Source organism: Oncorhynchus gorbuscha, unplaced genomic scaffold, assembly GCF_021184085.1.
Source record: "Oncorhynchus gorbuscha isolate QuinsamMale2020 ecotype Even-year unplaced genomic scaffold, OgorEven_v1.0 Un_scaffold_2469, whole genome shotgun sequence".
Classification (NCBI taxonomy): domain Eukaryota; kingdom Metazoa; phylum Chordata; class Actinopteri; order Salmoniformes; family Salmonidae; genus Oncorhynchus; species Oncorhynchus gorbuscha.
The window spans coordinates 51,720-75,923 of NW_025746972.1; the positions used below are offsets into that span (position 1 = coordinate 51,720).

The 24,204-nt window shown below is 43.2% G+C and overlaps 1 protein-coding gene across 1 annotated transcript; it reads right to left on the bottom strand.

Moving 5' to 3' along the window:
- Nucleotides 1–1,927: 1,927 nt before the first annotated feature.
- On the bottom strand, nucleotides 1,928–4,848 carry LOC124025841. Its single transcript, XM_046339150.1, has 3 exons — nucleotides 4,253–4,848; nucleotides 3,786–3,883; nucleotides 1,928–3,655 (listed from the first exon to the last, which is right to left on the bottom strand). The coding sequence occupies exons 1-3, from the start codon at nucleotides 4,629–4,631 to the stop codon at nucleotides 3,458–3,460; spliced, it is 675 nt and encodes a 224-aa protein (XP_046195106.1). The 5' UTR covers nucleotides 4,632–4,848; the 3' UTR covers nucleotides 1,928–3,457.
- Between the last annotated feature and the right edge of the window lie 19,356 nt (nucleotides 4,849–24,204).

Genomic DNA, 24,204 nt, shown 5'->3' on the forward strand with positions numbered 1-24,204 from the left:
ATGTCTCCCATGGGATGGAATGTTTTCAGGTCCCCTGGATACAGAACCCAACAGCTGTTCAGCAGTAACATCAACAATGGTCAGTGGAATTATCAAACTGGTCAGACCACACGTACCTTGCCATTCTCCTCTAAGAATGGGTCTCAGCACTCTTTTGTCTCCACACATCCGCCAGACCACTTAGTTTGGTTTAGGCCTGTAACTGGCCAAGTGGAATTAATGATTATGTCACTACTGCAATCAGCTTCAGGCAATCTCCCATAATCAATGCCATTACCTGTACCCGTGATGCAACTGCAATCCCCCCCCATGCCTCAACACCCCAAATGGCCCCATGAGGAGGTACTGCAGGAAACACAAGGCTCAAAGAGGAACAGAGGGTTGAATTGGGCTTAACCTGGTAAAAACTTCTCAGAATACACAACCACCCCTCTCCTTCTCCTACAGCAAATGGGTGTGTAGCCAGAACAGGTCTAGCATGACTACAAATAATGCAGTCCTTTCCTCTCAGGGTTTTAGCTGTGTACCTCATATAAGACAGCCACAAATTGTCCCTACTATCAAAACCAGTCTCAGTTCCTAATTGATCAATAGCCGAATAGTCTCTAACATTAATTACCTGAATGGTATTTTTAACACAGTGGTGGTAGAGGAGTGTGTCCGGTTACCTCTGGTCTTGGCAGTACCTTAATAGAAAACACACCCATCATGTCTGTCCTCGTCCTTTGTAGTCCGAGGGTGTGAGTGCCTGCATCAGAGAGCTTAATAGTTTTGATGGTTAGTAGGATTTCATCACCTTTACAAAGTTCAACATTGCTCCCAGGTTTCCCCATATCATGGAAAACCTATCCACCCTTGTGGGATCCCCCCCGAAGTCGGTTATCATGTAATCTCTACTCTAACTTCTTGTCTACATTTACATTTACATTTAAGTCATTTAGCAGACGCTCCCATCCAGAGTGACTCACAAATACCCAGATCTAGGGATCTCTTATGCTTATTTTGGAACAAAATACACATCACTTAGCCAGAGCCAGACACATCCTCACTTCTATGAACAAAAACAGGGGTGATAGGACAGGTAGGGTTTACTTCATTCGAGAGTTAGCCCCCGGAATTCTGTTAATTCCAGTTCTTCTCCCGAACTCTGTTTATTGTCCGACAGTGAAAAAGTGTCTTACCCTTCCGCCGTGCGATATGAATCTGGGTAGCTCTTTCAGCTAGCTGTCACCAGGGGTCTTCTATGGTCCCCAAGCCTCTGGGACTGGATTGAGTGACTTCACCTGTAGTTCACCTGTAATGCATAAAATCCTGGACATACAGGCTTGGTTAACAAACAATTTCTCATATGTTTTATCTGATTATATCTTTAACTTCTATGCCCAATTGTTAGCTTACATTTTTTAAATTATTAGTTTCTTATCCAATAGTCCCCATCCTATCCTAGACCACAATTTACCCATCTCCCTTTTGAAAAAAATCAATAACCGGGAAGACAGCCAAAGTTCATTTTTTCCCAAAATATTATTTTTGTAGGCAAAATAGCTCTGTTCTTCACGTTTGGCTGAGAAATCGCCTGGAAATTGCAGTCACAACTCCGAAAAATATTCCAAATTAGCTCCATAATATCGACAAAAACATGGCAAACGTTGTTTAGAATCAATCCTCAAGGTGTTTTTTTAATATCTATTTGATAATATATCCGTCGGGACAATTCCTTTTTCTCAAGGACCGATTGGAGTAATGGCTACCTCTGCACTTTACGCGAGAATCTCTCTCGGAGCCACCATGTGACCACTTACGCAATGTGCCCCCATACGGCTATTCTTCAATAGAAATGCGTAAAACTATGTCACAATGCTGTAGACACCTTGGGGAATACGTAGAAAGCATAAGCTTGTTGATGGTACATTGAAAGTTGGTTGGTAACAGGCTGATTGGTCGGCTATTTAAGGCTGATTGGTCGGCTATTTAAGCCAGTAAAGGGAGCTTTACTATTCTTGGGTAGTGGAATGACTTTAGCTTCCCTCCAGGCCTGAGGGCACACACTTTCGAGTAGGCTTAAATTAAAGACAAGGCAAATAGGAATGGCAATATCGGCTGCTATCATCCTCAATTTTCCATCCACGTTGTCAGACACCAGTGACTTGTCATTGTTGATTTTATTTGCGCAAAATTTCATTGAAGATGCTCCAAAGATTTTTACTATCCTTCTTCATGTCATTTATCTTTGTTTCATAGTGTAGTTTATTCTTTATATTGAGTTTAGTCACATTATTTCTCAATTTGCAATAGGTGTCACGAATATTACCGAAGGTGGCTCCCCTCCCCGTTCGGGTGGCGCTCGGCGGTCGTCGTCGCCGGTCTACTAGCTGCCACCGATCCTTTTTCGTTTGGTTTTGTCTAATTGTTTTCACCTGTTCATTGTTTGGTTGTTAGGGTGGTAAGTTCGTTTCACCCACTTCTGTTAGATATAGACTTTCATTGAGCAATAAGTTTCATTCTTCATGTCATTTATCTTTGGTTCATTGTGTAGTTTCTTCTTTTTATTCAGTTTAGTCAAATGATGTCTCAATTTGCAATACATTTGCCAATCAGTTATACAGCCAGACCTATTTGCCATCTCTTTTGCCTCCCTCTTCATAATACCATTTTTTAATTCCTCATCAATCCACGTGTATTTAACAGTTTTTACAGTCATTTTCTTAATGGGTGCTGCTTATTAGTAACTGGGATAAGCAGCTTCAAATGTGTCAAGGGCAGCGTCTGGTTGCTCATCATTACACACCACAGACCAACAAATATTATTTAAATCAACAACATAGGAATCACTACATAAAATTGTATGACCTCTTATACACAATATTAGTCCCAGCCTTTGGAACGGTGGTTTTCCTAAACATGGCTCCTATATTGTGATCACTACATCTGATGGATCTGGATACTGCTTTAAAACCCATTTCTGCAGCATTAGTAAAGATATGATCAAACCATGTTGATGATTTCATTCCTCTACTGTTTGTCACTACCCTGGTAGGTTGATTGATAACCTGAACCAGGTCGCCAGCACTGGTTACAGTTTGAAGCTTTCGTTTGAGTGGGCAGCCTGATCACAGCTTTTCTTCAGTACTAGTTAATTAATTACCAAAGTCTTGAGTTTAGTTTGCCTGTTCTACAGTCTTGTAAAGATAGCCGCGTTGACTGGGACAGGCAATGTAACATCCTTGTTTTAAGGAAAAGTTTTTGTAAAACAAGCATCTTACATCGGATCATTGAAACTTTCTCTCCAAAGCTGACTTTCATCAAGGTTTTATATGATCAATCGGTTTCTCTCTTTTCATTGGCAGAATCCTTTTTCAGTGTTATGATATTCATAACATCCATATACACCAGTCTATCTTCCTGTCAACTAACAGAACTGGTAACAGATACCGGTGGGCAGATCTATTGTATTTGTTCAAACTGAACTACAGCACTTACTTTGATGAGTCAAATCTGATCTTTTCTTCTCTTCTCCTCTCACAGTTCCACTCAGTCCTGTTGTTTTCCTGCAGTCCACCAGCAGCACAGACAACCTCTTCATACCCAGCAGTAAGGTGCTACCGGGAGAGGCACGATACAGGGACTCCGGGAGGGAGGAAGGGCTAGTGTTGTCCTGGTAACCATAAAGAGGGGACACAGACACATATCATTATGGATGCTGATGTCACTGTTGTCATAAAGTGCCTTACAGAAACCCAGCCCCCGATAGAGCAAGCTGTATGCTAGACCAGACCAAGCTGTACCATCTGGTGGTCTGATCTGGAGAGACTCTTCTCTTCCTCGTCAGCATCAGGATGTTGTTGAGGCTTCCCAGAGGATCCACAATAGTCATGTCTCTCTCCTGTGTTAATGAGAACATCAAACAGATGGTGAACTTATTACCATCATCAATTATTACTGTCTATTACAGTCATAGGGTCTTATCAGAGGCATTAATATCTTTAAATTAATTGGGTGCCTTTTGTGTCCCTTTGATATTTTAAGTATAAATTATGCTCCATTATTACATTTTAAAAGCCTGTTATATATAATTAAATCTCATTTAAAAGTCCCAAAAATACATGTAGCAATGGCAGATTGACCCTTTAACAATTTATATAGTACTGAACATCACATTGAAGTGAATAACTTAAGTAGAATGCCCCTTAAAAACCACACATTAATTCAACAACTGCATAGTTTGTGCCCCTGTTTTTAGGACAGTACTCACTGGTGTTAATCTGATATTCTGTCGTCTCCTCTTTAACTCCCAAAACCTCTTCCTCCTTCACCTTTACTGAGATAGAACCTTTTAGAGAGGAAGAGGATGCTTTCTCTTCTTTCCCTATAACAGCCTCCTCTTCCTCCTTTTTCATTCTGAAAGGTTCTTTCTCTCCTTTCACTGTAATATCCTCCTCTTCGTCTTTCACGACAATGTTCAGCGGCAGAGCTTCTTTCTCTCCTTTCACTGTAATATCCTCCTCTTCGTCTTTCACGACAATGTTCAGCGCCAGAGCGTCTTTCTCCGGACAGCAGACATCCACTTCTTTAGCAGGGGATGAGTAGTTTAATGAGCTCATGGTCAGGGATGTTAGCGAGCTAGTTAGCATTAGCGAATAGCCTAGTGCTAGGCTCAGTATCAATCTTTAACACATTTGCAACTTGAACAAGCAAATTAGGTTCAAGTTAACGTCAACTGAAATGTGTTTTATACACTGCGATTAGCTAATGCACATTAACATGGCCTAAAACGTCAATATTTCACTTTTATGTTGTCCAGCAAGCTACCAAGGTGGTTGAAATAGTATCCGTGTTGTTGTTCCTGAAGAAGCGTCCGTCCAGTCCATTATACGTCACGCAAGAAGCATCACCTGAAAGACGCTCATCGCCATCTGCTTAATGGTTGTACAGTCGTCTCAAATAAAACTGTGAAGGACCTCGGCGTTACTCTGGACCCTGATCTCTCTTTTGAAGAACATATCAAGACCATTTCGAGGACAGATTTTTTCCATCTACGTAACATTGCAAAAATCAGAAACTTTCTGTCCAAACATGATGCAGAAAAATTAATCCATGCTTTTGTCACTTCTGGGTTAGACTACTGCAATGCTCTACTTTCCGGATACCCGGATAAAGCACTAAATAAACTTCAGTTAGTGCTAAATATGGCTGCTAGAATCCTGACTAGAACCAAAAAATTTTATCATATTTCTCCAGTGCTAGCCTCTCTACACTGGCTTCCTGTCAAAGCAAGGGCTGATTTCAAGGTTTTACTGCTAACCTACAAAGCATTACATGGGCTTGCTCCTACCTATCTCTCTGATTTGGTCCTGCCGTACATACCTACACGTACGCTATGGTCACAAGACGCAGGCCTCCTAATTGTCCCTAGAATTTCTAAGCAAACAGCTGGAGGCAGAGCTTTCTCCTATAGAGCTCCATTTTTATGGAACGGTCTGCCTATCCATGTCAGAGACGCAAACTCGGTCTCAACCTTTAAGTCTTTACTGAAGACTCATCTCTTCAGTGGGTCATATGATTGAGTGTAGTCTGGCCCAGGAGTGGGAAGGTGAACGGAAAGGCTCTGGAGCAACGAACCGCCCTTGCGGTCTCTGCCTGGCCGGTTCCCCTCTTTCCACTGGGATTCTCTGCCTCTAACCCTATTACAGGGGCTGAGTCACTGGCTTACTGGGGCTCTCTCATGCCGTCCCTGGAGGAGGTGCGTCACCTGAGTGGGTTGATTCACTGTTGTGGTCATCCTGTCTGGGTTGGTGCCCCCCCCCCCCCTTGGGTTGTGCCGTGCCGGAGATCTTTGGGGGCTATACTCAGCCTTGTCTCAGGATGGTAAGTTGGTGGTTGAAGATATCCCTCTAGTGGTGTGGGGGCTGTGCTTTGGCAAAGTGGGTGGGGTTATATCATTCCTGTTTGGCCCTGTCCGGTGTCCTCGGATGGGGCCACAGTGTCTCCTAACCCCTCCTGTCTCAGCCTCCAGTATTTATGCTGCAGTAGTTTACGTGTCGGGGGCTGGGGTCAGTTTGTTATATCTGGAGTACTTCTCCTGTCCTATTCGGTGTCCTGTGTGAATCTAAGTGTGCGTTCTCTAATTCTCTCCTTCTCTCTTTCTTTCTCTCTCTCTCGGAGGACCTGAGCCCTAGGACCATGCCCCAGGACTACCTGACATGATGACTCCTTGCTGTCCCCAGTCCACCTGGCCATGCTCCTGCTCCACTTTCAACTGACCTGAGCCCTAGGACCGTGCCCCAGGACTACCTGACATGATGACTCCTTGCTGTCCCCAGTCCACCTGACTGTGCTGCTGCTCCACTTTCAACTGTTCTGCCTTATTATTATTCGACCATGCTGGTCATTTATGAACATTTGAACATCTTGGCCATGTTCTGTTATAATCTCCACCCGGCACAGCCAGAAGAGGACTGGCCACCCCACCTAGCCTGGTTCCTCTCTAGGTTTCTTCCTAGGTTTTGGCCTTTCTAGGGAGTTTTCCTAGCCACCGTGCTTCTACACCTGCATTGCTTGCTGTTTGGGGTTTTAGGCTGGGTTTCTGTACAGCACTTTGAGATATCAGCTGATGTACGAAGGGCTATATAAATACATTTGATTTGATTTGATTTTATTTTATTGGGGACATCAAGCTTAGATTGTAGGATGGCTGGGGTGTTAAGCATGTTCCAGTTTAGGTCGCCTAGCAGCACGACGAGCTCTGAAGATAGATGGGGGGCAATCAGTTCACATATGGTGTCCAGAGCACAGCTGGGGGCAGAGGGTGGTAGCAGGCTTCAACCATGAGAGACGGAATCTAAAACAAAAATCCAGGAAATCACATTGAATGATTTTTAAGTAATTAATTTGCATTTTATTGAGACCCAGAGTTACTTCTGCTGCAGAGGATACGTTCATTAGAGTTACCAGCCTCAGAAATTGCTGCCCAAATAAATGCTTCACAGAGTTGAATGAACAGACACATCTCAATATCAACTGTTCAGAGGAGACTGTGTGAATCAGGCCTTCATGGTTGAATTGCTGCAAAGAAACCACTACTCAAGCACACCAAAAAGAAGAAGAGACTTGCTTGGGCCAAGAAACACGAGCAAGCCTTCACATTGACCCTGTACTGGTACCTCCTATATATAGCCTCCTGTATATAGCCTTCACATTGACTCTGTACTGGTACCCCCTGTATATAGCCTCCACATTGACTCTGTACTGGTACCTCCTATATATAGCCTCCACATTGACTCTGTACTGGTACCTCCTGTATATAACCTCCACATTGACTCTGTACTGGTACCTCCTGTATATAGCCTCCACATTGACTCTGTACTGGTACCCCCTGTATATAGCCTCCTGTATATAGCCTTCACATTGACTCTGTACTGGTACCCCCTGTATATAGCCTCCACATTGACTCTGTACTGGTACCTCCTATATATAGCCTCCACATTGACTCTGTACTGGTAACTCCTGTATATAGCCTCCACATTGACTCTGTACTGGTACCTCCTATATATAGCCTCCTGTATATAGCCTTCACATTGACTCTGTACTGGTACCCCCTGTATATAGCCTCCACATTGACTCTGTACTGGTACCTCCTATATATAGCCTCCACATTGACTCTGTACTGGTACCTCCTGTATATAACCTCCACATTGACTCTGTACTGGTACCTCCTGTATATAGCCTCCACATTGACTCTGTACTGGTACCCCCTGTATATAGCCTCCACATTGACTCTGTACAGGTACCCCCTGTATATAGCCTCCACATTGACTCTGTACTGGTACCTCCTGTATATAGCCTCTGATACCTCCTGTATATAGCCTCCACATTGACTCTGTACTGGTACCCCCTGTATATAGCCTCCACATTGACTCTGTACTGGTACCCCCTGTATATATCCTCCACATTGACTCTGTACTGGTACCCCCTGTATATAGCCTCCACATTGACTCTGTACTGGTACCCCTGTATATAGCCTCCACATTGACTCTGTACTGGTACCTCCTGTATATAGCCTCCACATTGACTCTTTACCGTTACCCCCTGTATATAGCCTCCACATTGACTCTGTACTGGTACCCCCTGTATATAGCCTCCACATTGACTCTTTACCGTTACCCCCTGTATATAGCCTCCACATTGACTCTGTACTGGTACCTCCTGTATATAGCCTCCACATTGACTCTGTACTGGTACCTCCTGTATATAGCCTCCACATTGACTCTGTACTGGTACCTCCTGTATTTAGCCTCCACATTGACTCTGTACTGGTACCTCATGTATATAACCTCCACATTGACACTTTACCCCTACCCCCTATATATAGCCTCCACATTGACTCTGTACTAGTACCCCCTGTATATAGCCTCCACATTTACTCTGTACTGGTACCCCTTGTATATAGCCTCCACATTGACTCTGTACTGGTACCCCCTGTATATAGCCTCCACATTGACTCTGTACTGGTACCCCCTGTATATAGTCTCCACATTGAGACTATACTGGTACCCCTTGTATATAGCCTCCACATTAACTCTGTACTGGTACCTCCTGTATATAGCCTCCACATTGACTCTGTACTGGTACCTCCTGTATTTAGCCTCCACATTGACTCTGTACTGGTACCTCATGTATATAACCTCCACATTGACACTTTACCGCTACCCCCTGTATATAGCCTCCACATTGACTCTGTACTAGTACCCCCTGTATATAGCCTCCACATTTACTCTGTACTGGTACCCCTTGTATATAGCCTCCACATTGACTCTGTACTGGTACCCCCTGTATATAGCCTCCACATTGACTCTGTACCGGTACCCCCTGTATACAGCCTCCACATTGACTTTGTACCGGTACCCCCTGTATATAACCTCCACATTGACTGTACCGGCACACCCTTTATATAGCCTCCACATTGACTCTGTACCGTTACCCCCTGTATATAGCCTCCACATTGACTCTGTACTGGTATCCCCTGTATATAGCCTCCACATTAACTATGTACTGGTACCTCCTGAATATAGCCTCCACATTGACTCTGTACTGGTACCCCCTGTTTACAGTCTCCACATTGACTCTGTACTGGTACCCCATGTATATAGCCTCCACATTGACTCTGTACTGGTATCTCATGTATATAGCCTCCACATTGACTCTGTACTGGTACCCCATGTATATAGCCTCCATATTGACTCTGTACTGGTACCTCCTGTATATAGCCTCCACATTGACTCTGTACTGGTACCTCCTGTATATAGCCTCCATATTGAGTCTGTACTGGTACCTCCTGTATATAGCCTCCATATTGACTCTGTACTGGTACCTCCTGTATACAGCCTCCACATTGACTCTGTACTGGTACCTCCTGTATATAGCCTCCACATTGACTCTGTACTGGTACCTCCTGTATATAGCCTCCACATTGACTCTGTACTGGTAACTCCTGTATATAGCCTCCACATTGACTCTGTACTGGTACCTCCTGTATATAGCCTCCACATTGACTCTGTACTGGTACCTCCTATATATAGCCTCCACATTGACTCTGTACTGGTACCTCCTGTATATAGCCTCCACATTGACTCTGTACTGGTACCTCCTGTATATAGCCTCCACATTGACTCTGTACTGGTACCTCCTGTATATAGCCTCCACATTGACTCTGTACTGTTACCTCCTGTATATAGCCTCCACATTGACTCTGTACTGTTACCTCCTGTATATAGCCTCCACATTGACTCTGTACTGGTACCCCCTGTATATAGCCTCCACATTGACTCTGTACAGGTACCCCTGTATATAGCCTCCACATTGACTCTGTACTGGTACCTCCTGTATATAGCCTCTGGTACCTCCTGTATATAGCCTCCACATTGACTCTGTACTGGTACCCCTGTATATAGCCTCCACATTGACTCTGTACTGGTACCCCTGTATATAGCCTCCACATTGACTCTGTACTGGTACCCCTGTATATAGCCTCCACATTGACTCTGTACTGGTACCCCTGTATATAGCCTCCACATTGACTCTGTACTGGTACCTCCTGTATATAGCCTCCACATTGACTCTTTACCGTTACCCCCTGTATATAGCCTCCACATTGACTCTGTACTGGTACCCCCTGTATATAGCCTCCACATTGACTCTTTACCGTTACCCCTGTATATAGCCTCCACATTGACTCTGTACTGGTACCTCCTGTATATAGCCTCCACATTGACTCTGTACTGGTACCTCCTGTATATAGCCTCCACATTGACTCTGTACTGGTACCTCCTGTATTTAGCCTCCACATTGACTCTGTACTGGTACCTCATGTATATAACCTCCACATTGACTCTTTACCGCTACCCCCTGTATATAGCCTCCACATTGACTCTGTACTAGTACCCCCTGTATATAGCCTCCACATTTACTCTGTACTGGTACCCCTTGTATATAGCCTCCACATTGACTCTGTACTGGTACCCCTGTATATAGCCTCCACATTGACTCTGTACTGGTACCCCTGTATATAGTCTCCACATTGAGACTATACTGGTACCCTTGTATATAGCCTCCACATTAACTCTGTACTGGTACCTGCTGTATATAGCCTCCACATTGACTCTTTACCGTTACCCCCTGTATATAGTCTCCACATTGACTCTGTACTGGTACCTCCTGTATATAGCCTCCACATTGACTCTTTACCGTTACCCCCTGTATATAGCCTCCACATTGACTCTGTACAGGTACCTCCTGTATATAGCCTCCACATTGACTCTGTACTGGTACCCCCTGTATATAGCCTCCACATTGACACTGTACTGGTACCCCTTGTATATAGTCTCCACATTGACTCTGTACTGGTATCTCCTGTATATAGCCTTGTGGTCCTTCTGTAGCACAGTTGGTAGAGCTTGGTGCTTGTAACGCCAGGGTAGTGGGTTCGATTCCCGGGACCACCCATACGTAGAATGTATGCACACATGACTGTAAGTCGTTTTGGATAAAAGCGACTGCTAAATGGCATATATTATATTATTATAATTAGCCTCCACATTGACTCTGTACTGGTATCTCCTCTATATAGTCTCTACATTGACTCTGTATGGGTACCTCCTGTATATAGCCTCCACATTAACTCTGTTAATACAGCATATTATGACCTGTATGTCTGTGGTCTGTATGTTCAGAAGAGATCTGAAACTATACCGCTCCCCATATGCCTAGCAAGGGGACTCCTCTCCTGAAGGCCCAACTTCCTGCCTTTATCCTAACAAAATTAACACAATACAATGAACAGGCAAGAGGGGGCCAAAGCCGTCCGAGTTTGTACTCAACAACAAATTAATATATCTCAATCGGGTAAATATAAATCATAAAGGTACGTACTTAATATTTCATCATTTACATTCATATTTTGGGTTATATTTATTACAAATATACATGGAGCTCCATATATGTTCGGTCTTTTATAAGAAACCTAAGTCCCAGCCTTGTAATGATACCGGCCCCCAGACCAGTTGATTGCACTGACAGAACAATGATTTCAGAGACATTCAAACATAGAGCCAATACAAAGCCATTCTCCCAGGCAATGGAGGCCTAGCAGGCGGTGGTTGTAGGTGTGAAGCATGCGGTAAATGCAGGGGGCAGGTCCATAGATCTCAGTCTGAGCTGGCTGCAGGTGGGCAAGTTCAACTGTGGCATGAGGTCAAGAGTTCAAAAATGGCAAAGTTTTGACATCAAAGAATGTAGAGTAATACATCAACGAACCAGAGAGGTGCACGGATTCTAAGATGGAGCACTGTGTGTGTGTGGCTAAGCCTGTTTGCTCAAGGAGCAGACAGAGTTTATTGATAGGTCTCTGTAAGATATTATTCTGTAGTCTTAACCATGACGCTCCGGACAAGACTCGCCCTGGCAAAGTTTCCAACATGACACGCTTCTTCATTAGCCAAGAGTTCTTGTATGAAAGTCATCGACATACTCACTTATGTCACTAGGACTGAAGTTTATCTTAGTTTTGTTCCACTTTGTTCCAAAAAGTTCCTGCATAAGTGGAAGAGGTTTCCTGATCCGTCTTCTTCCAGAAGAGCTCAGTGACATATTGTACTTGCTTCCATCTCTCCTTCGTGAGTAAATGCTGAATAGTCCTGGTGGCAGAATTGAGTTGGCTTTCAGATGGCAGATGTCTGAGTCAAGCCCTAGATCATTGTAAATATTTGTTACAGTAGTGATACTATTCATCAAACATAATCGCCTAATCTTACATATTAAAGGCTGTCTGCAAAGAATTCATCATCCAGTACTTGCTCTTTAAGGACTGGCAGAGATCTTTTCATTGAACAGATCATCCTTCTCCCATACCTTCATGTAGTATACCTGTTAGGTGTGAGGCTAGAATATAATTGAGTCACTCCCTTCCTTCCAGTGTTCTTTTTGAACTTGTTAGATCCAGCTCTTTCATAGCTTCTCCAGTTTCTGTAAAGTTCCAAATAAAAGTTGTGCCATTGTCTGTTCTAAGATACTTAACATTGGCCTCAGATGCCAGGAGCTAGAATCTGCGCAGGCATTGATGCAGGAATCAGTATCCAGAGTGCTCAGGTTCCCCAGATGGAGCCAGCCTGATCTCAGTGCAAAGATCACACCATAACGCTTCACATGAACGCGGCCCGCTCAGCCTCAGAAATAAAGCACTATACCCACATGGGTGAAAGGGGCGGCAATCAGGTGACACCCGATCTTGTGGAAGGTCGGGCTATCTTCTGTCTTCTGTGCCTAGCTGCATCCGCCTGTAGGCATTGCTGCTATATGATCTTCCTTGCTAAAGAGTTGGCACAGGGTATCCACGTTGGCGAGTTCAGAAAAAGGCTGTGACCTCTCCCAGAGTGGCCAACCTGCTCATGGATGTAGTAAGATAAGTCTAGAGATGTGTGAGCTTTTGGCAGGATCATAGAGACCTAGCCCAGCAGGCAAAGCGGTTTTTCAACCTTCCTTCCTGCTCGTAGTTCCATTGGTCTTGCCAACTGGATCGGGAGCCAGCAGATTGAGCCACTTTCATACTTAATGAAGCTCTTCCTTTCATTGTCCTCAGTGTAATTTTCTGTTGGTGATGTCAAGAAATTAAATCGAATGATGACCTTTTCTGCTTCTATCTAGGGTCATCCACAGACAGGCTTTCTTTCCAAACCAGTTCTGAACCTCGTCAATTTGTTCCTTCTCATATTTGTCGGTTCTCGAACTGGCTCCCAGATCAGCTTTGAAGTGGATCTTCTTTCAAGCGAATTCAGAAAGAAATTTTCTTCAAAGCCAAAAGATCCAGTGTGCAACACGCGCTTTCTTCACAGCTGTTCCATGCTGGTTCAGTGTCGAATCAGCTCGGCTGGTTGGACTCTTTTCTTCCACACTTGTATGGTTTATGATTACGCCTTTTTCTCACCTCTGGATCATCCGATACGGAGCCAATCTCTCGGGACTTCGCCATTGAGTTTGTTTTCCGGTGAAGTTCTGGTCCTTACGCCATCTCTTTGAGTTCAGGAACATTCTCCTTCAACATGTAATCCTCTTGAGGCATCATCGGCCGGGTTGTGTTTTGAGTTCAAATATTCCACTGTTTTGCTTGATAGGTCACGATCGAGAGCAACCCTATTAGCCACAAAGGTATGAATTCCTTGCACATTATGATGTATTTTAGCACAGACTGGCTGTCCGTCCAAAAAGTTGACTCTCAAGTTCAATCTGGAGCTCCAACCTTAACATCCTGTTTCCACTCGCACTGCCAGTGCTGCTGCAGCAAGTCTCAGTCTCGGTGATTGTTTATCTGAGGTGATCCTGATTCTGCAGAATGCAATGTGAACCTTTTCCATACCGTTTGTGAACTTAAGGTAACTACAATATTAACCTGATCACATTTGCATCACCAAGAGGTAGCTGTGCAGTCTTTGATTGAACTAAAGTTCTCTGTAGGCATCACATACACCCGTCTAGGTCTGGAATCTGGAGAGTTTATCCAGCTCTGAGAGCCATTCTGTTATGAAATAGAGTGCAGCGTCTAGATGATTTGTCCCATCCACTCAGCTTGCAGAGCACTTGAAGAATTTGCTTTGCCTTTAATACAAATGGGGCGAGGAAACCTAATGGATCATAAATAGAGTTGTTGCTGAGAGAATACCTCTTCTTGTGGTGCATCTGTTCTTTGATAGTGACTGAAGGTAAATGCATCACTTTCAATGTTCCATCGATTCCAAGTGCTCTTTCAACAGGCAGTTTTTCTGTCCAGGTCCAGTTCTTTTATTCGTTTGGCTTTGAGTCTATAGTCAGGATAGAAAGCCAGCATAGCGCGCTGTTGCTGCACCCAATTGGTCAATTTGAACCACCTGAGAGCACATCCCTGAGGTTTTTCGTGAGAGCTATGGCTTCTTAATTTTTCTGTGGCTGACACTAGGTGCAGTCATCAACATAGGAAGTTGGACTGATCATTTGAATTACTCATCGCACCCTCACAGTTGTCTTCAGTAACCTTGCAGTGCAAAGTTTGCACAACTTGTAGATAGTTATAGCAACAAAAAAGATAAACATTATTCTGTACTCCTCCAATCTTTGTTGGGGTATCACCATCCACACCATAGGAATCAGGGTCTAAGTAATCTTCATGGACACGGCCTTTGATGTGAACATTCCTTCGATGTTCATCACGGCAATGTGCTTCTGTCAAATCTTAAAGTATGACTCCTATAAGCGGTTTTATTGGTCGGGGCCTGAAGGAGTTCATCAAGTTGGTGAGATATACCTTATAGGATGATGAATAGGTGTCAAATTGAATGACTTCGCATCGCTCCTTTGCGCTTATACAGAACGCCATGGTGTAAGGCGTACCAATTCTGCCTTTCTCTGAGAGCCGTTCTTGTGGTACCTTTCTCGGCGAATCCTTTTGTTATCACCAGATTCCTTCAGCTGAAGTTTGTGAATTTCGCAATGTAACCTTGTCCTTGAACTTAATGAGAATATTTAGAGGCTTCCGCTGCTTTGCCATTGTCACTATTGTTTGGTGACTACATCTGTTTTGCGAAAGGCAACGGTAAGTAGTAGGGATGGTCTTTGAGGGTTATGGAGCTGATACGATCTCCATAAACCACGATCCTCAGCGACATCTCACTTTTCTTTCATACCTCTCAAAGTCATATTAAATGATTTCTTACAAGAATAACCTAGTAAGGTAATTAGATATTACAGATTGGCCATCACCGTAGGATGCCCAGATTCTTCAGCCATAGCGCGTATTAATTACAGATGGACCTGTTTCATCACCCATCCAAAGAGGGTTTTCACTGCATACGGTCCGCTGCCTCCTGACTCATTTATGATTTTCCAGGGTTCCATTGCCTTCGGAGCATTTACGCAATCAGGAGCCCGACGCGGCGCCAATTTCCTTCAACTGAGCTTTACCCTTTCTTTCAGGTGTGGCCACCTTTTTGAGATCTTTCTGAGTGAACATGTTCTCTTGTCACTGGGATCTTATTTTGGGTGTAGACCTTTGGTAATGCAAGAAATGTGTCACCTTCCACATTGCCAATCTAATCCAATCAGATATCTCTCAAAGCTCTTGGTAGAGGACTCTTCACTGCCCCATTGTGCGTAGCAGAATTTCAGTCTCAGTGCCTTTAGGCTGCAACTGCTCATGAGTCTCTCCGTACAAAATGTTGCTGAGCTACCAGAATCGGAAATGCATAGGAAAGTTGAACTGTAGAGATCTGTTTCCATTGCCATCTTACTTGAAACTGCAATCAGCAAGTGCACAATCTGTACCGCCCGGTATCTTCACCAGCTTCCGTGAAATGAAGAACACTGCTGACAGTCTCCTCCTCGCTACTGCTACACCCCTCGATTCACTGAGATCCAATCTCTTCCTTCAATGTGCAGGATAGTGGGGTGCCTTCTTTGAACATTTCTGACAGGTCATCCTTCTTTTTTTACATTTCTTTGCTTATGTCTCTCATCAAACAGCCAAAACAAAGGCCTTTTGATCTCAGAAACTCAACTCTTGGCTTCGTGTGGCTGTGCCTTCACCTGCTTGGGCCACCAGGAAATGCCTACCAGTGCAAATACACATGAGATACCGGGAGCATCAGTAAGGTAGGTGCCTGGTTTCCTTGATTTTGAATGTTTGTTCTTTTTTAGAGGTTTTTCCGAGTTACAATCTGCCACTACATCTACTGCAGTGGCAAAAGCTGCTTCCCTACTTCCTTGGATTTGAACTGCTGCTTAAAAGATCAGCTTCTCGTTTTTGGTTTTAAAAAACCTTTTTGTTGGTCAGGGGATTCTGGGATATCTCCGTACAACGGATCCTGCGTGGTACATTTTGGCCTGTTTTTCCATGAGTCGTCACGGGCAGTCACTGAACTGGGCCCTCAGGTGGCTTCTCTCTAAAATATCACATGCCGTAGGGCCTCCATTTTCCCTTAGTTTGTAAGGCAGTTTTGACATGATCAACTTTATGTTGGGGGAAGAGTTGACGCTCTTCCATGCCTCTGTAGGTCTTGGCATAGCGTTACAGCATCCTCTAGGAATGAGAGTGCATAGCCACCCAGTCCTTTTCCATCATCCGGGTTTGATGTGTATCCGGTTCCAAGTTCTTTCCATATAAGCAGTGGTGACTTTGGTTCACTGCCAAAGTGTTCCTGCACAGTCCCTCTAGGCCTCTGCATAGCCTCCTCTGGCTTCCATATGCAGACAACTATCGGATTCAGATCCTTGGGCTGACCAGAGGGTGTACTGGCATTTCCAGAGTAAATCGAGCCTTATCCTGGTGACTGCTTGTCTCATCTTCTTGGTCCTTCCTATGCTCAAATGCAACGCAATAAATGGCCTTAAAGTTTAGAGGATCACCGTCAAACATGGGTATCTCCCTAACAGGAGTGTGGCCTGTTTGTGCTGTAGTACAAGGAGGTCAGCAATTTCATTCTGCCTTTGCATGACAGTAGTGAGGTTATCATGGCTGGTATTATGGCTGATACCCGCAGTGTTGATTCTGTGCTGATTGCATAGACCTCGATGCTGGCTGCTGAAGGGTGTGGTTTATGACTGTTTCTCAACAGGTTTTGATGGCTTTGTGGTCGGTTGTTGTAAGGCCGCTGTAGTGGGGTCTTTGGAACTGCACCTAATGTGCAGAAAATGCAAACAGGTGATGGGTTCCAGGTTCCTTATAGACCTCCGGGTTCCTGGTTCTCATAGTAACAGAGTTCATTCCATCTTCTTGGCTTAGAAAATGGGCTGCACAGAATGGGATTGAGGAGGATTGGACTCAACACTCTCCAGAACCTTCTCAGCTTGGCATTATATGCTGCTATGTCCGTTTCCAGTGCCATGTCTTTCCATCCCTAACATTCAGTTGAGCTTTCTGTTGTTCCAGTTGGGCTTTCTGTTGTTCCAGGGTTAGGCTTTCTCCAGTTCCAATGTGCATGGCGTCACTAGTAATAGATGCTTGGGCGAGCTAAGCAGAGCTGCTCGTTCTGCCTCAGCTTTTAGGCGTGCAGAGGACACTGGGGAAGCAGTTTTTAGAAGACTTTGTCACAGACTTGATGTTTTGGACACATTGGAAATGCTGTCGTGTGGTTCAATGAGCGTTTTGTGGCTCGATTTCCAGCTTTTTCCATATTTCCACTCTTCTCAGGAAATGTTCATAAGTTCCCATTCTGTTGATATTAGTTAATGCTCTCCTGTTCGTGTCTCCTCCCAGACCAGCTCAGCACAGAATCATGAGCATTCTTAAAGTCATTGGAGAACAGCATGGAATGCTTCAAGACTCTCATCCGCCAGCTTCACTGCAGCCTCCATCAAACAATAAAGGCTTCTTTTATTTCATTCATTTGGTGCGGCACACACTCCAAGCTTTGCCTCCTCCGGGCTGCAGTAGAGGGAATTTAGATGCTCCTCTGCCCTCTCCAGTGGAGTCTTATTTGGATTCACTTCCATCATTCTGTCTAGCTCTACTCAATTTACAATGACACAGTTGCTAGTATTTTTGATTGTTAAACGTAATGCCCCTTTAGACCTCCTTTAATGCTTTAAAAACACAGTCCTCCATTTCAGCATATTGACCCATTTTGAATTGAACATGTGCAAGTTCGGCATTTTAGATGTTTTAAACATTTCATCCCATTATAAGTTGTCCCTTTAATGAAGTTTAAGCCGCAGTATCTTCAGATCCTTAGATTGCAATTTGTTGCGTTGATGCATTGCATTTCCACGTTAGGCCAAATATTAGACAAGATTAGCTACATTGTGCATAGGGATCTCAGTGTTTTAAACTTAAACTTTAATTGTTTCACAACGCTGTGTTTTGAAATTCCCATTCCCAAGTTTATCAAACATTCCAATTAAAAGCACATTTGCGCTTCCATAATATGCATGATCAAATGATCGCATTGAACAGGGCAGCTCATTCATTCGCAGTGGTTGCACTCCTGGCGAATTCTAGGAGTTCAAATCCTTCCAAGCGAGCTGTCCCTACGATCGGATGAAATTACAAATAGAACAATATCCAGCGTGTGTCCGAACCGAGATTTCTTCCGATAGTAATCCTTCGCGGGATTTTTGACTTGATTGTAGTTTCCTTTCGTCTTTACCATAGCCACTGCCCAAGCCTGAAGCGGGGTTGTTTGGTGCGCATACAGTCCACACTCAAGGTTTCCAAACGGCCAAACATTCCATGACATCCAGGGATATGGTGCAACAAAAAATGTTTATTCTTCTTATATCTAACAAATAAATGAGTCTCCAATCAACTTAAAGCACAAAATACTTGATATGGAAAATACATATTATGACCTGTATGTCTGTATGTCTCTGTATGTCTGTATGATCAAAAAACTATACCGCTCCGCGTCTAGCAAGGACTCCCTCTCCCGAAGGCCCAACTTCCTGCCTTTATCCTAACAAAATTAACTTTATGACAATGAACAGGCAAGAGGGGGGGGCCAAATGTCCGGTTACACTAACAACAAATTAATATATCTCAATCGGGTAAATATAAATCATAAAGTGTACGTACCTAATATTTCATCATTTACATTCATATTTAATATATTTACACAAATATACATGGGCTCATGTTGGTCTTTTATACAAATATGTCCAAATCGGCTCTAACAAACTCTGTTCTGGTATCTTCTGTATATAGTCTCCACATTGACTCTGTATGGGTACCTCCTGTATATAGCCTCCACATTAACTCTGTACTGGCAAAAACAAAGTGTCGGAGAAGTAAATAAATGGCAATAAGTGCCATGTAAAAAAGCTGTGTGTGTTTATCTGCATCATTCCTTGTGGTCCTGTAGCTCAGTTGGTGGAGTATAGTGCTTGTTAAACCAGTTAATATTGCCTGCTAAACTGGATTGCTTCTAGCTAAATATGCAGGTTTAAAAATACGTACTTCTGTGTATTGATTTTAAGAAAGGCATTGGTGTTTATGGTTAGGTACACATTGGAGCAACGATGCGCACCACATCGACAGGACATGCTAGATAAACTAGTAATATCATCAACCATATGTAGTTATAACTAGTGATTATGATTGATTGTTTTTTATAAGAAGTTTAATGCTAGCTAGAAACTTACCTTGGCTTCTACTGCATTTGCATAACAGGCAGGCTCCTCGTGGAGTGTAATGAGAGGCAGGTGGTTAGAGCGTTGGACTAGTTAACTGTAAGGTTGCAAGTTTTGGGTCCCCGAGCTGACAAGGTGAAAATCTAGCGTTCTGCCCCTAGACAAGGCAGTTAACCCATCGTTCCTAGGGCTGTCATTGAAAATAAGAATGTTTCTTAACTGACTTGCCTAGTTAAATAAAGATTAAATAAAGGTGCGCCATTCCTTTGATCATTCCTTGTGGTCCTGTAGCTCAGTTGGTGGAGGTATAGTGCTTGTTAAACCAGGGTAGTGGGTTTGATTCCTGGGACCATCCATATGATAAGTGTTTGCAAACATGACTGCAAATCCCTTTGGATAAAAATGTCTGCTAAATGGCAGATATATCCACTGATTATACCAAACATTTCGAACACCTTCCTAATATGGAGTTGGACCCTCCCCTTTCTCCCTAAGAATAGCCTCAATTCGTCGGGGCATGGACTCTACAAGGTGTCGAAAGCTTTCCACAGGGATGCTGGCCCATGTTGACTCCAATGCTTCCTTTGGGTGCAGTGGAGGCTCCTCAGAGGGAGGAAGGGGAGGCTCCTGAGAGGAGGAAGGGATGCTCCTCAGAGGAGAAGGGGGAGGCTCCTCAGAGGAGGAAGTGGAGGCTCCTGAGAGGAGGAAGGGGAGGACCCTCCTCAGTGATTTTCCTAAAAATAATAAAACATGTAAAAAGTTTAATCGTTTTAGATAAAACTATATTAAAAATAATCATGTCACCAAAATAATTGATGAAAACATGAAGGTCTACAGTAGCCTCAGCAGCATTCTGTAGGGTAGCACCATGGTGTAGCCTGGAGAACAGCGAAGTTTCCGCTTTTCCTCTGAGTAATTTGACTTCAATACAAACCTACGAGGTTTTGGAAAAGTTTTTTTCACCTGGTCACATACAGCTGATGTGTTGTGCATTGAAGTCCAGAAGCGAAGGGAAAAGGTGAGAGGAGGAGAGAAGGAATACAACGTGGCTGTAATGAAAGTGAACTGTGTTTACACATGATCAGGGGTGTATTCATTCCGACGATTCTGTTGACAAACATTTCTTAAACGGAACAAAACAGGGATAAACATACCTGAATTTGTTCAACAGAAACTCTCGTTTGCAACTGCGGGACTAATGATTACATCCTAGATCAGCAGGCGAGAGTGGTATTGAATGTGTCACTGTCTGTCACCTTAATTTTTTCTCTCAACCTGTGTGCACCTACGTGGTAAACTTTCATTCATAGACTAGGTTGTAGCTACCTCATGATGGGTATAGGGAAAATGTGAGTATAATGTAGTATCCTAGACCTATCTCTGTTACGTTGAACAAGGTGAATGGAATATGAATGACAGTCATCCAACATGCTGTAGTAGAAATAAGGACATGCCCATGAAAAACAAAATGGTCCCCCCCTCATCTTAAATGGCACTGACCTCCACTGTTACGGTGGTGGACCATTCTTGGTACACATGGGAAACTGTTGAGTTGGAAAAACAAATCACAAATCGGTGCGCCTGGAACCTACTACCATACTCCGTTCAAAGGCACTTAAATATTTTGTCTTCCCCATTAACTCTCTAAATGGCACACATGCACAATCCATGTCTCATGTCTCAAGGCTTAAACATCCTTATTTAACCTGTCTCCCCCCTTCATCTACACGGATTGAAGTGGATTTAACTAGTGATATCTGTAAGGGACCATAGCTTTAGCCTGGATTCACCTAGTCTTTCTAAGTCATGGAAGGAGCAGCTGTTCTTAATGTTTTGTATACCCAGTGTAAAGCACTACTGATAATCAAGTGCTATTTGCATGTGATGCATTTGTTCTGTTGTTTACAGGATGATTTGTATTTTATAGAGCGTGGCTTTAAGGGAATAGTATGATCACATGTAGATAAAAACAATTGTGAAAAATTAACAGAGTAAATGTGTATAAACACACTAACTATTCATATAAGTATTTATTAATCATATTCATATTGAGCTTCTACGTCTGTGTACCGGAAAGTATTCGTTGTAAGACGTAAGAGAAAAATATATCAGCTTATTGTTAAATAATTATGACGTTCTTTCCAATACAAAAAGTGTAGTAATTATTGTTTCCAAACTGCGTTACCCACTCCAGTCAGCAGATGGCGATGTGCGTCTTTCAGTTGATGCTTCTTCCGTGACGTATAATGGACTGGACGGACGCTTCTTCAGGAACAACAAGGCGCCAACTCTTCGACCACGTCGGTAGCTTGCTAGCCAACATAAAACTGAAAGATTGACGCTTTAGACCATCTTAATGTACATGATCTAATCTCAGTGGTTTACACACAGTTCTTTTGACGTATTAACTAGTTAATATTTGCAAACTTGTTAAAGATTGATGCTGAGCCTAGTACTAGGCTAGTCGCTAATGCTAGCTAACTATCTAGCTAACATCCCTGACCATGAGTTTTCCATATTAAACTACTCATCCCTGCTATAGAAGAGGAGGTCTGCTGTTTGCAGAAAGAAGCTCTGGCAATGAACATTGAAGAAGAGGATGAGGTTACAGTGAAAGAAGAGAAAGAACATTTCAGAATGAAAAAGGAGGAAGATGAGACTGTTATAGTGAAGGAAGAAGATGCTGTTATAGTGGAAGAACATTTCAGAATGAAAAAGGAGGAAGATGAGACTGTTATAGTGAAGGAAGAAGATGCTGTTATAGTGAAAGAACATTTCAGACTGAAAAAGGAGGAAGAGGAGGCTGTTATAGTGATAGAAGAGAAAGAACCGTTTAGAGAGGAAGAGGATGCTATCTCAATAAAGGTGAAGGAGGAAGACGTTTTTGGAGTGAAAGAGGAAGAGACAGAATATCAGATTAACACCAGTGAGTACTGTCTTTAACAGGGACACAAACTATGCCGTTGTTGAACTAATGTGCGGTTTTAAAGTGTTATTCTACTGAAGTTCTACACTTGAATATGTTGTTCAGTACTGTAGGAATTGTTAAAGGGTCAATCTGCCATTGGTTCATATATTTTAGGGACTTTTCAATTCAATGTATTGATTTCTCCATGTGGTCTACATTAAAGTTCCCCTCATCTAGTATAACAGGCTTTTAAAATTCAATATTGAAGCATAATCTCTACTTAAAATATCAAAGGGACATATTCATGCCTCTTGTAAGACCCTATGATTTTATGAGACGGTTATAAGTTTACTACTCATTTTGATGTTCTCATTAACACAGGAGAGACATCACTATGGTGGATCCTCTGGGGAGCTTCAACAACATCCTGATGCTGACGAGGCAGAGAAGAGTCTCTCCAGATCAGAACACCAAATGGTACAGCTTGGTCTGGTCTAGCATACAGCTTGCTCTATCTGGGTCTGGGCTGTGTTTCTGTAAATCACTTTATGACAACAGTGACATCAGCATCCATAATGATGCGTCTGTGTCCCCTCTTATGGTTACCAGGACAACACCAGCCCTTCCTCCCTCCCGGAGTCCCCGTGTCGTGCCTCTCCGGCAGCGCCTTACTGGTGGGTATGAAGAGGTTGTCTGTGCTGCTGGTGGACTGCAGGAAAACAACAGGGCTGAGTGGAACTGTGGAAGGAGGAGAAGAGAAGAAAGGATCAGATTTGACACATCAAAGTAAGTGCTGTAGTTTAGTTTGAACAAATACAATAGATCTGCCATCTAGTATGATAGACTGGTATCTGTTACCAGGACATCCAGCAGAGTTCTGTTAGTTGGCAGGAAGATAGACTGGTGGATATGGATGTTATGAATATCATAACACTGAAAAAGGATTCTGCCAATGAAAAGAGAGAAACCAATAGACTATATAAAACCTTGATGAAAGTTAGCTTTGGAGAGAAAGTTTCAAGATGATCCAATGTAAGGTGCTTTTTTACAAAAACCTTTCCTTAAAAACATTATGGATGTTACATTGCCTGTCCCAGTCAAACCCCTATCTTTACAAGACTGCAGAACAGGCAAACTAAACTCAAGACTTTGGTAATTAATTAACTAGTACTGAAGAAAAGCTGTAATCAGGCTGATCACTCAAACGAAAGCTTCAAACTGTAACCAGTGCTGGCGACCGGTTCAGGTTATCAATCAACCTACCAGGGTAGTGACAAACAGTAGAGGAATGAAATCATCAACATAGGTTATGATCATATCTTTACTAATGCTGCAGAAATGGGTCTTAGCAGTATCCAGATCCATCAGATGTAGCATCACACAATAGGAGCCATGCTTTAGGAAAACCACCGTTCCAAAGGCTGGGACCATGAGCTGTGGCAGATCGCGCAATTCTTGTAGTGATTCCGTTGCTGATAAGCACAGATGCTTGGTCTGTGGTGTGTAATGTTGAGCAACCAGACGCTGCCTGAGACACATTTGAAGCTGCTTATCCCAGTTACTAATAAGCAGCACCCATTAAGAAAATGACTGTAAAAACTGTTAATCCACGTGGATTGATGAGGAATTAAAAAATGGTATGATGAAGAGGGAGGCAA

Excerpts from the sequence above, each read along its gene's own strand:
- LOC124025841 (XM_046339150.1), bottom strand. The coding sequence starts at position 4,631 with ATGCTAACTAGCTCGCTAACATCCCTGACCATGAGCTCATTAAACTAC. Across the intron at positions 3,884-4,252 it reads AGAATATCAGATTAACACCA|GAGAGAGACATGACTATTGT; the intron begins GTGAGTACTGTC and ends TCATTAACACAG. Across the intron at positions 3,656-3,785 it reads CCAGATCAGACCACCAGATG|GACAACACTAGCCCTTCCTC; the intron begins GTACAGCTTGGT and ends TATGGTTACCAG.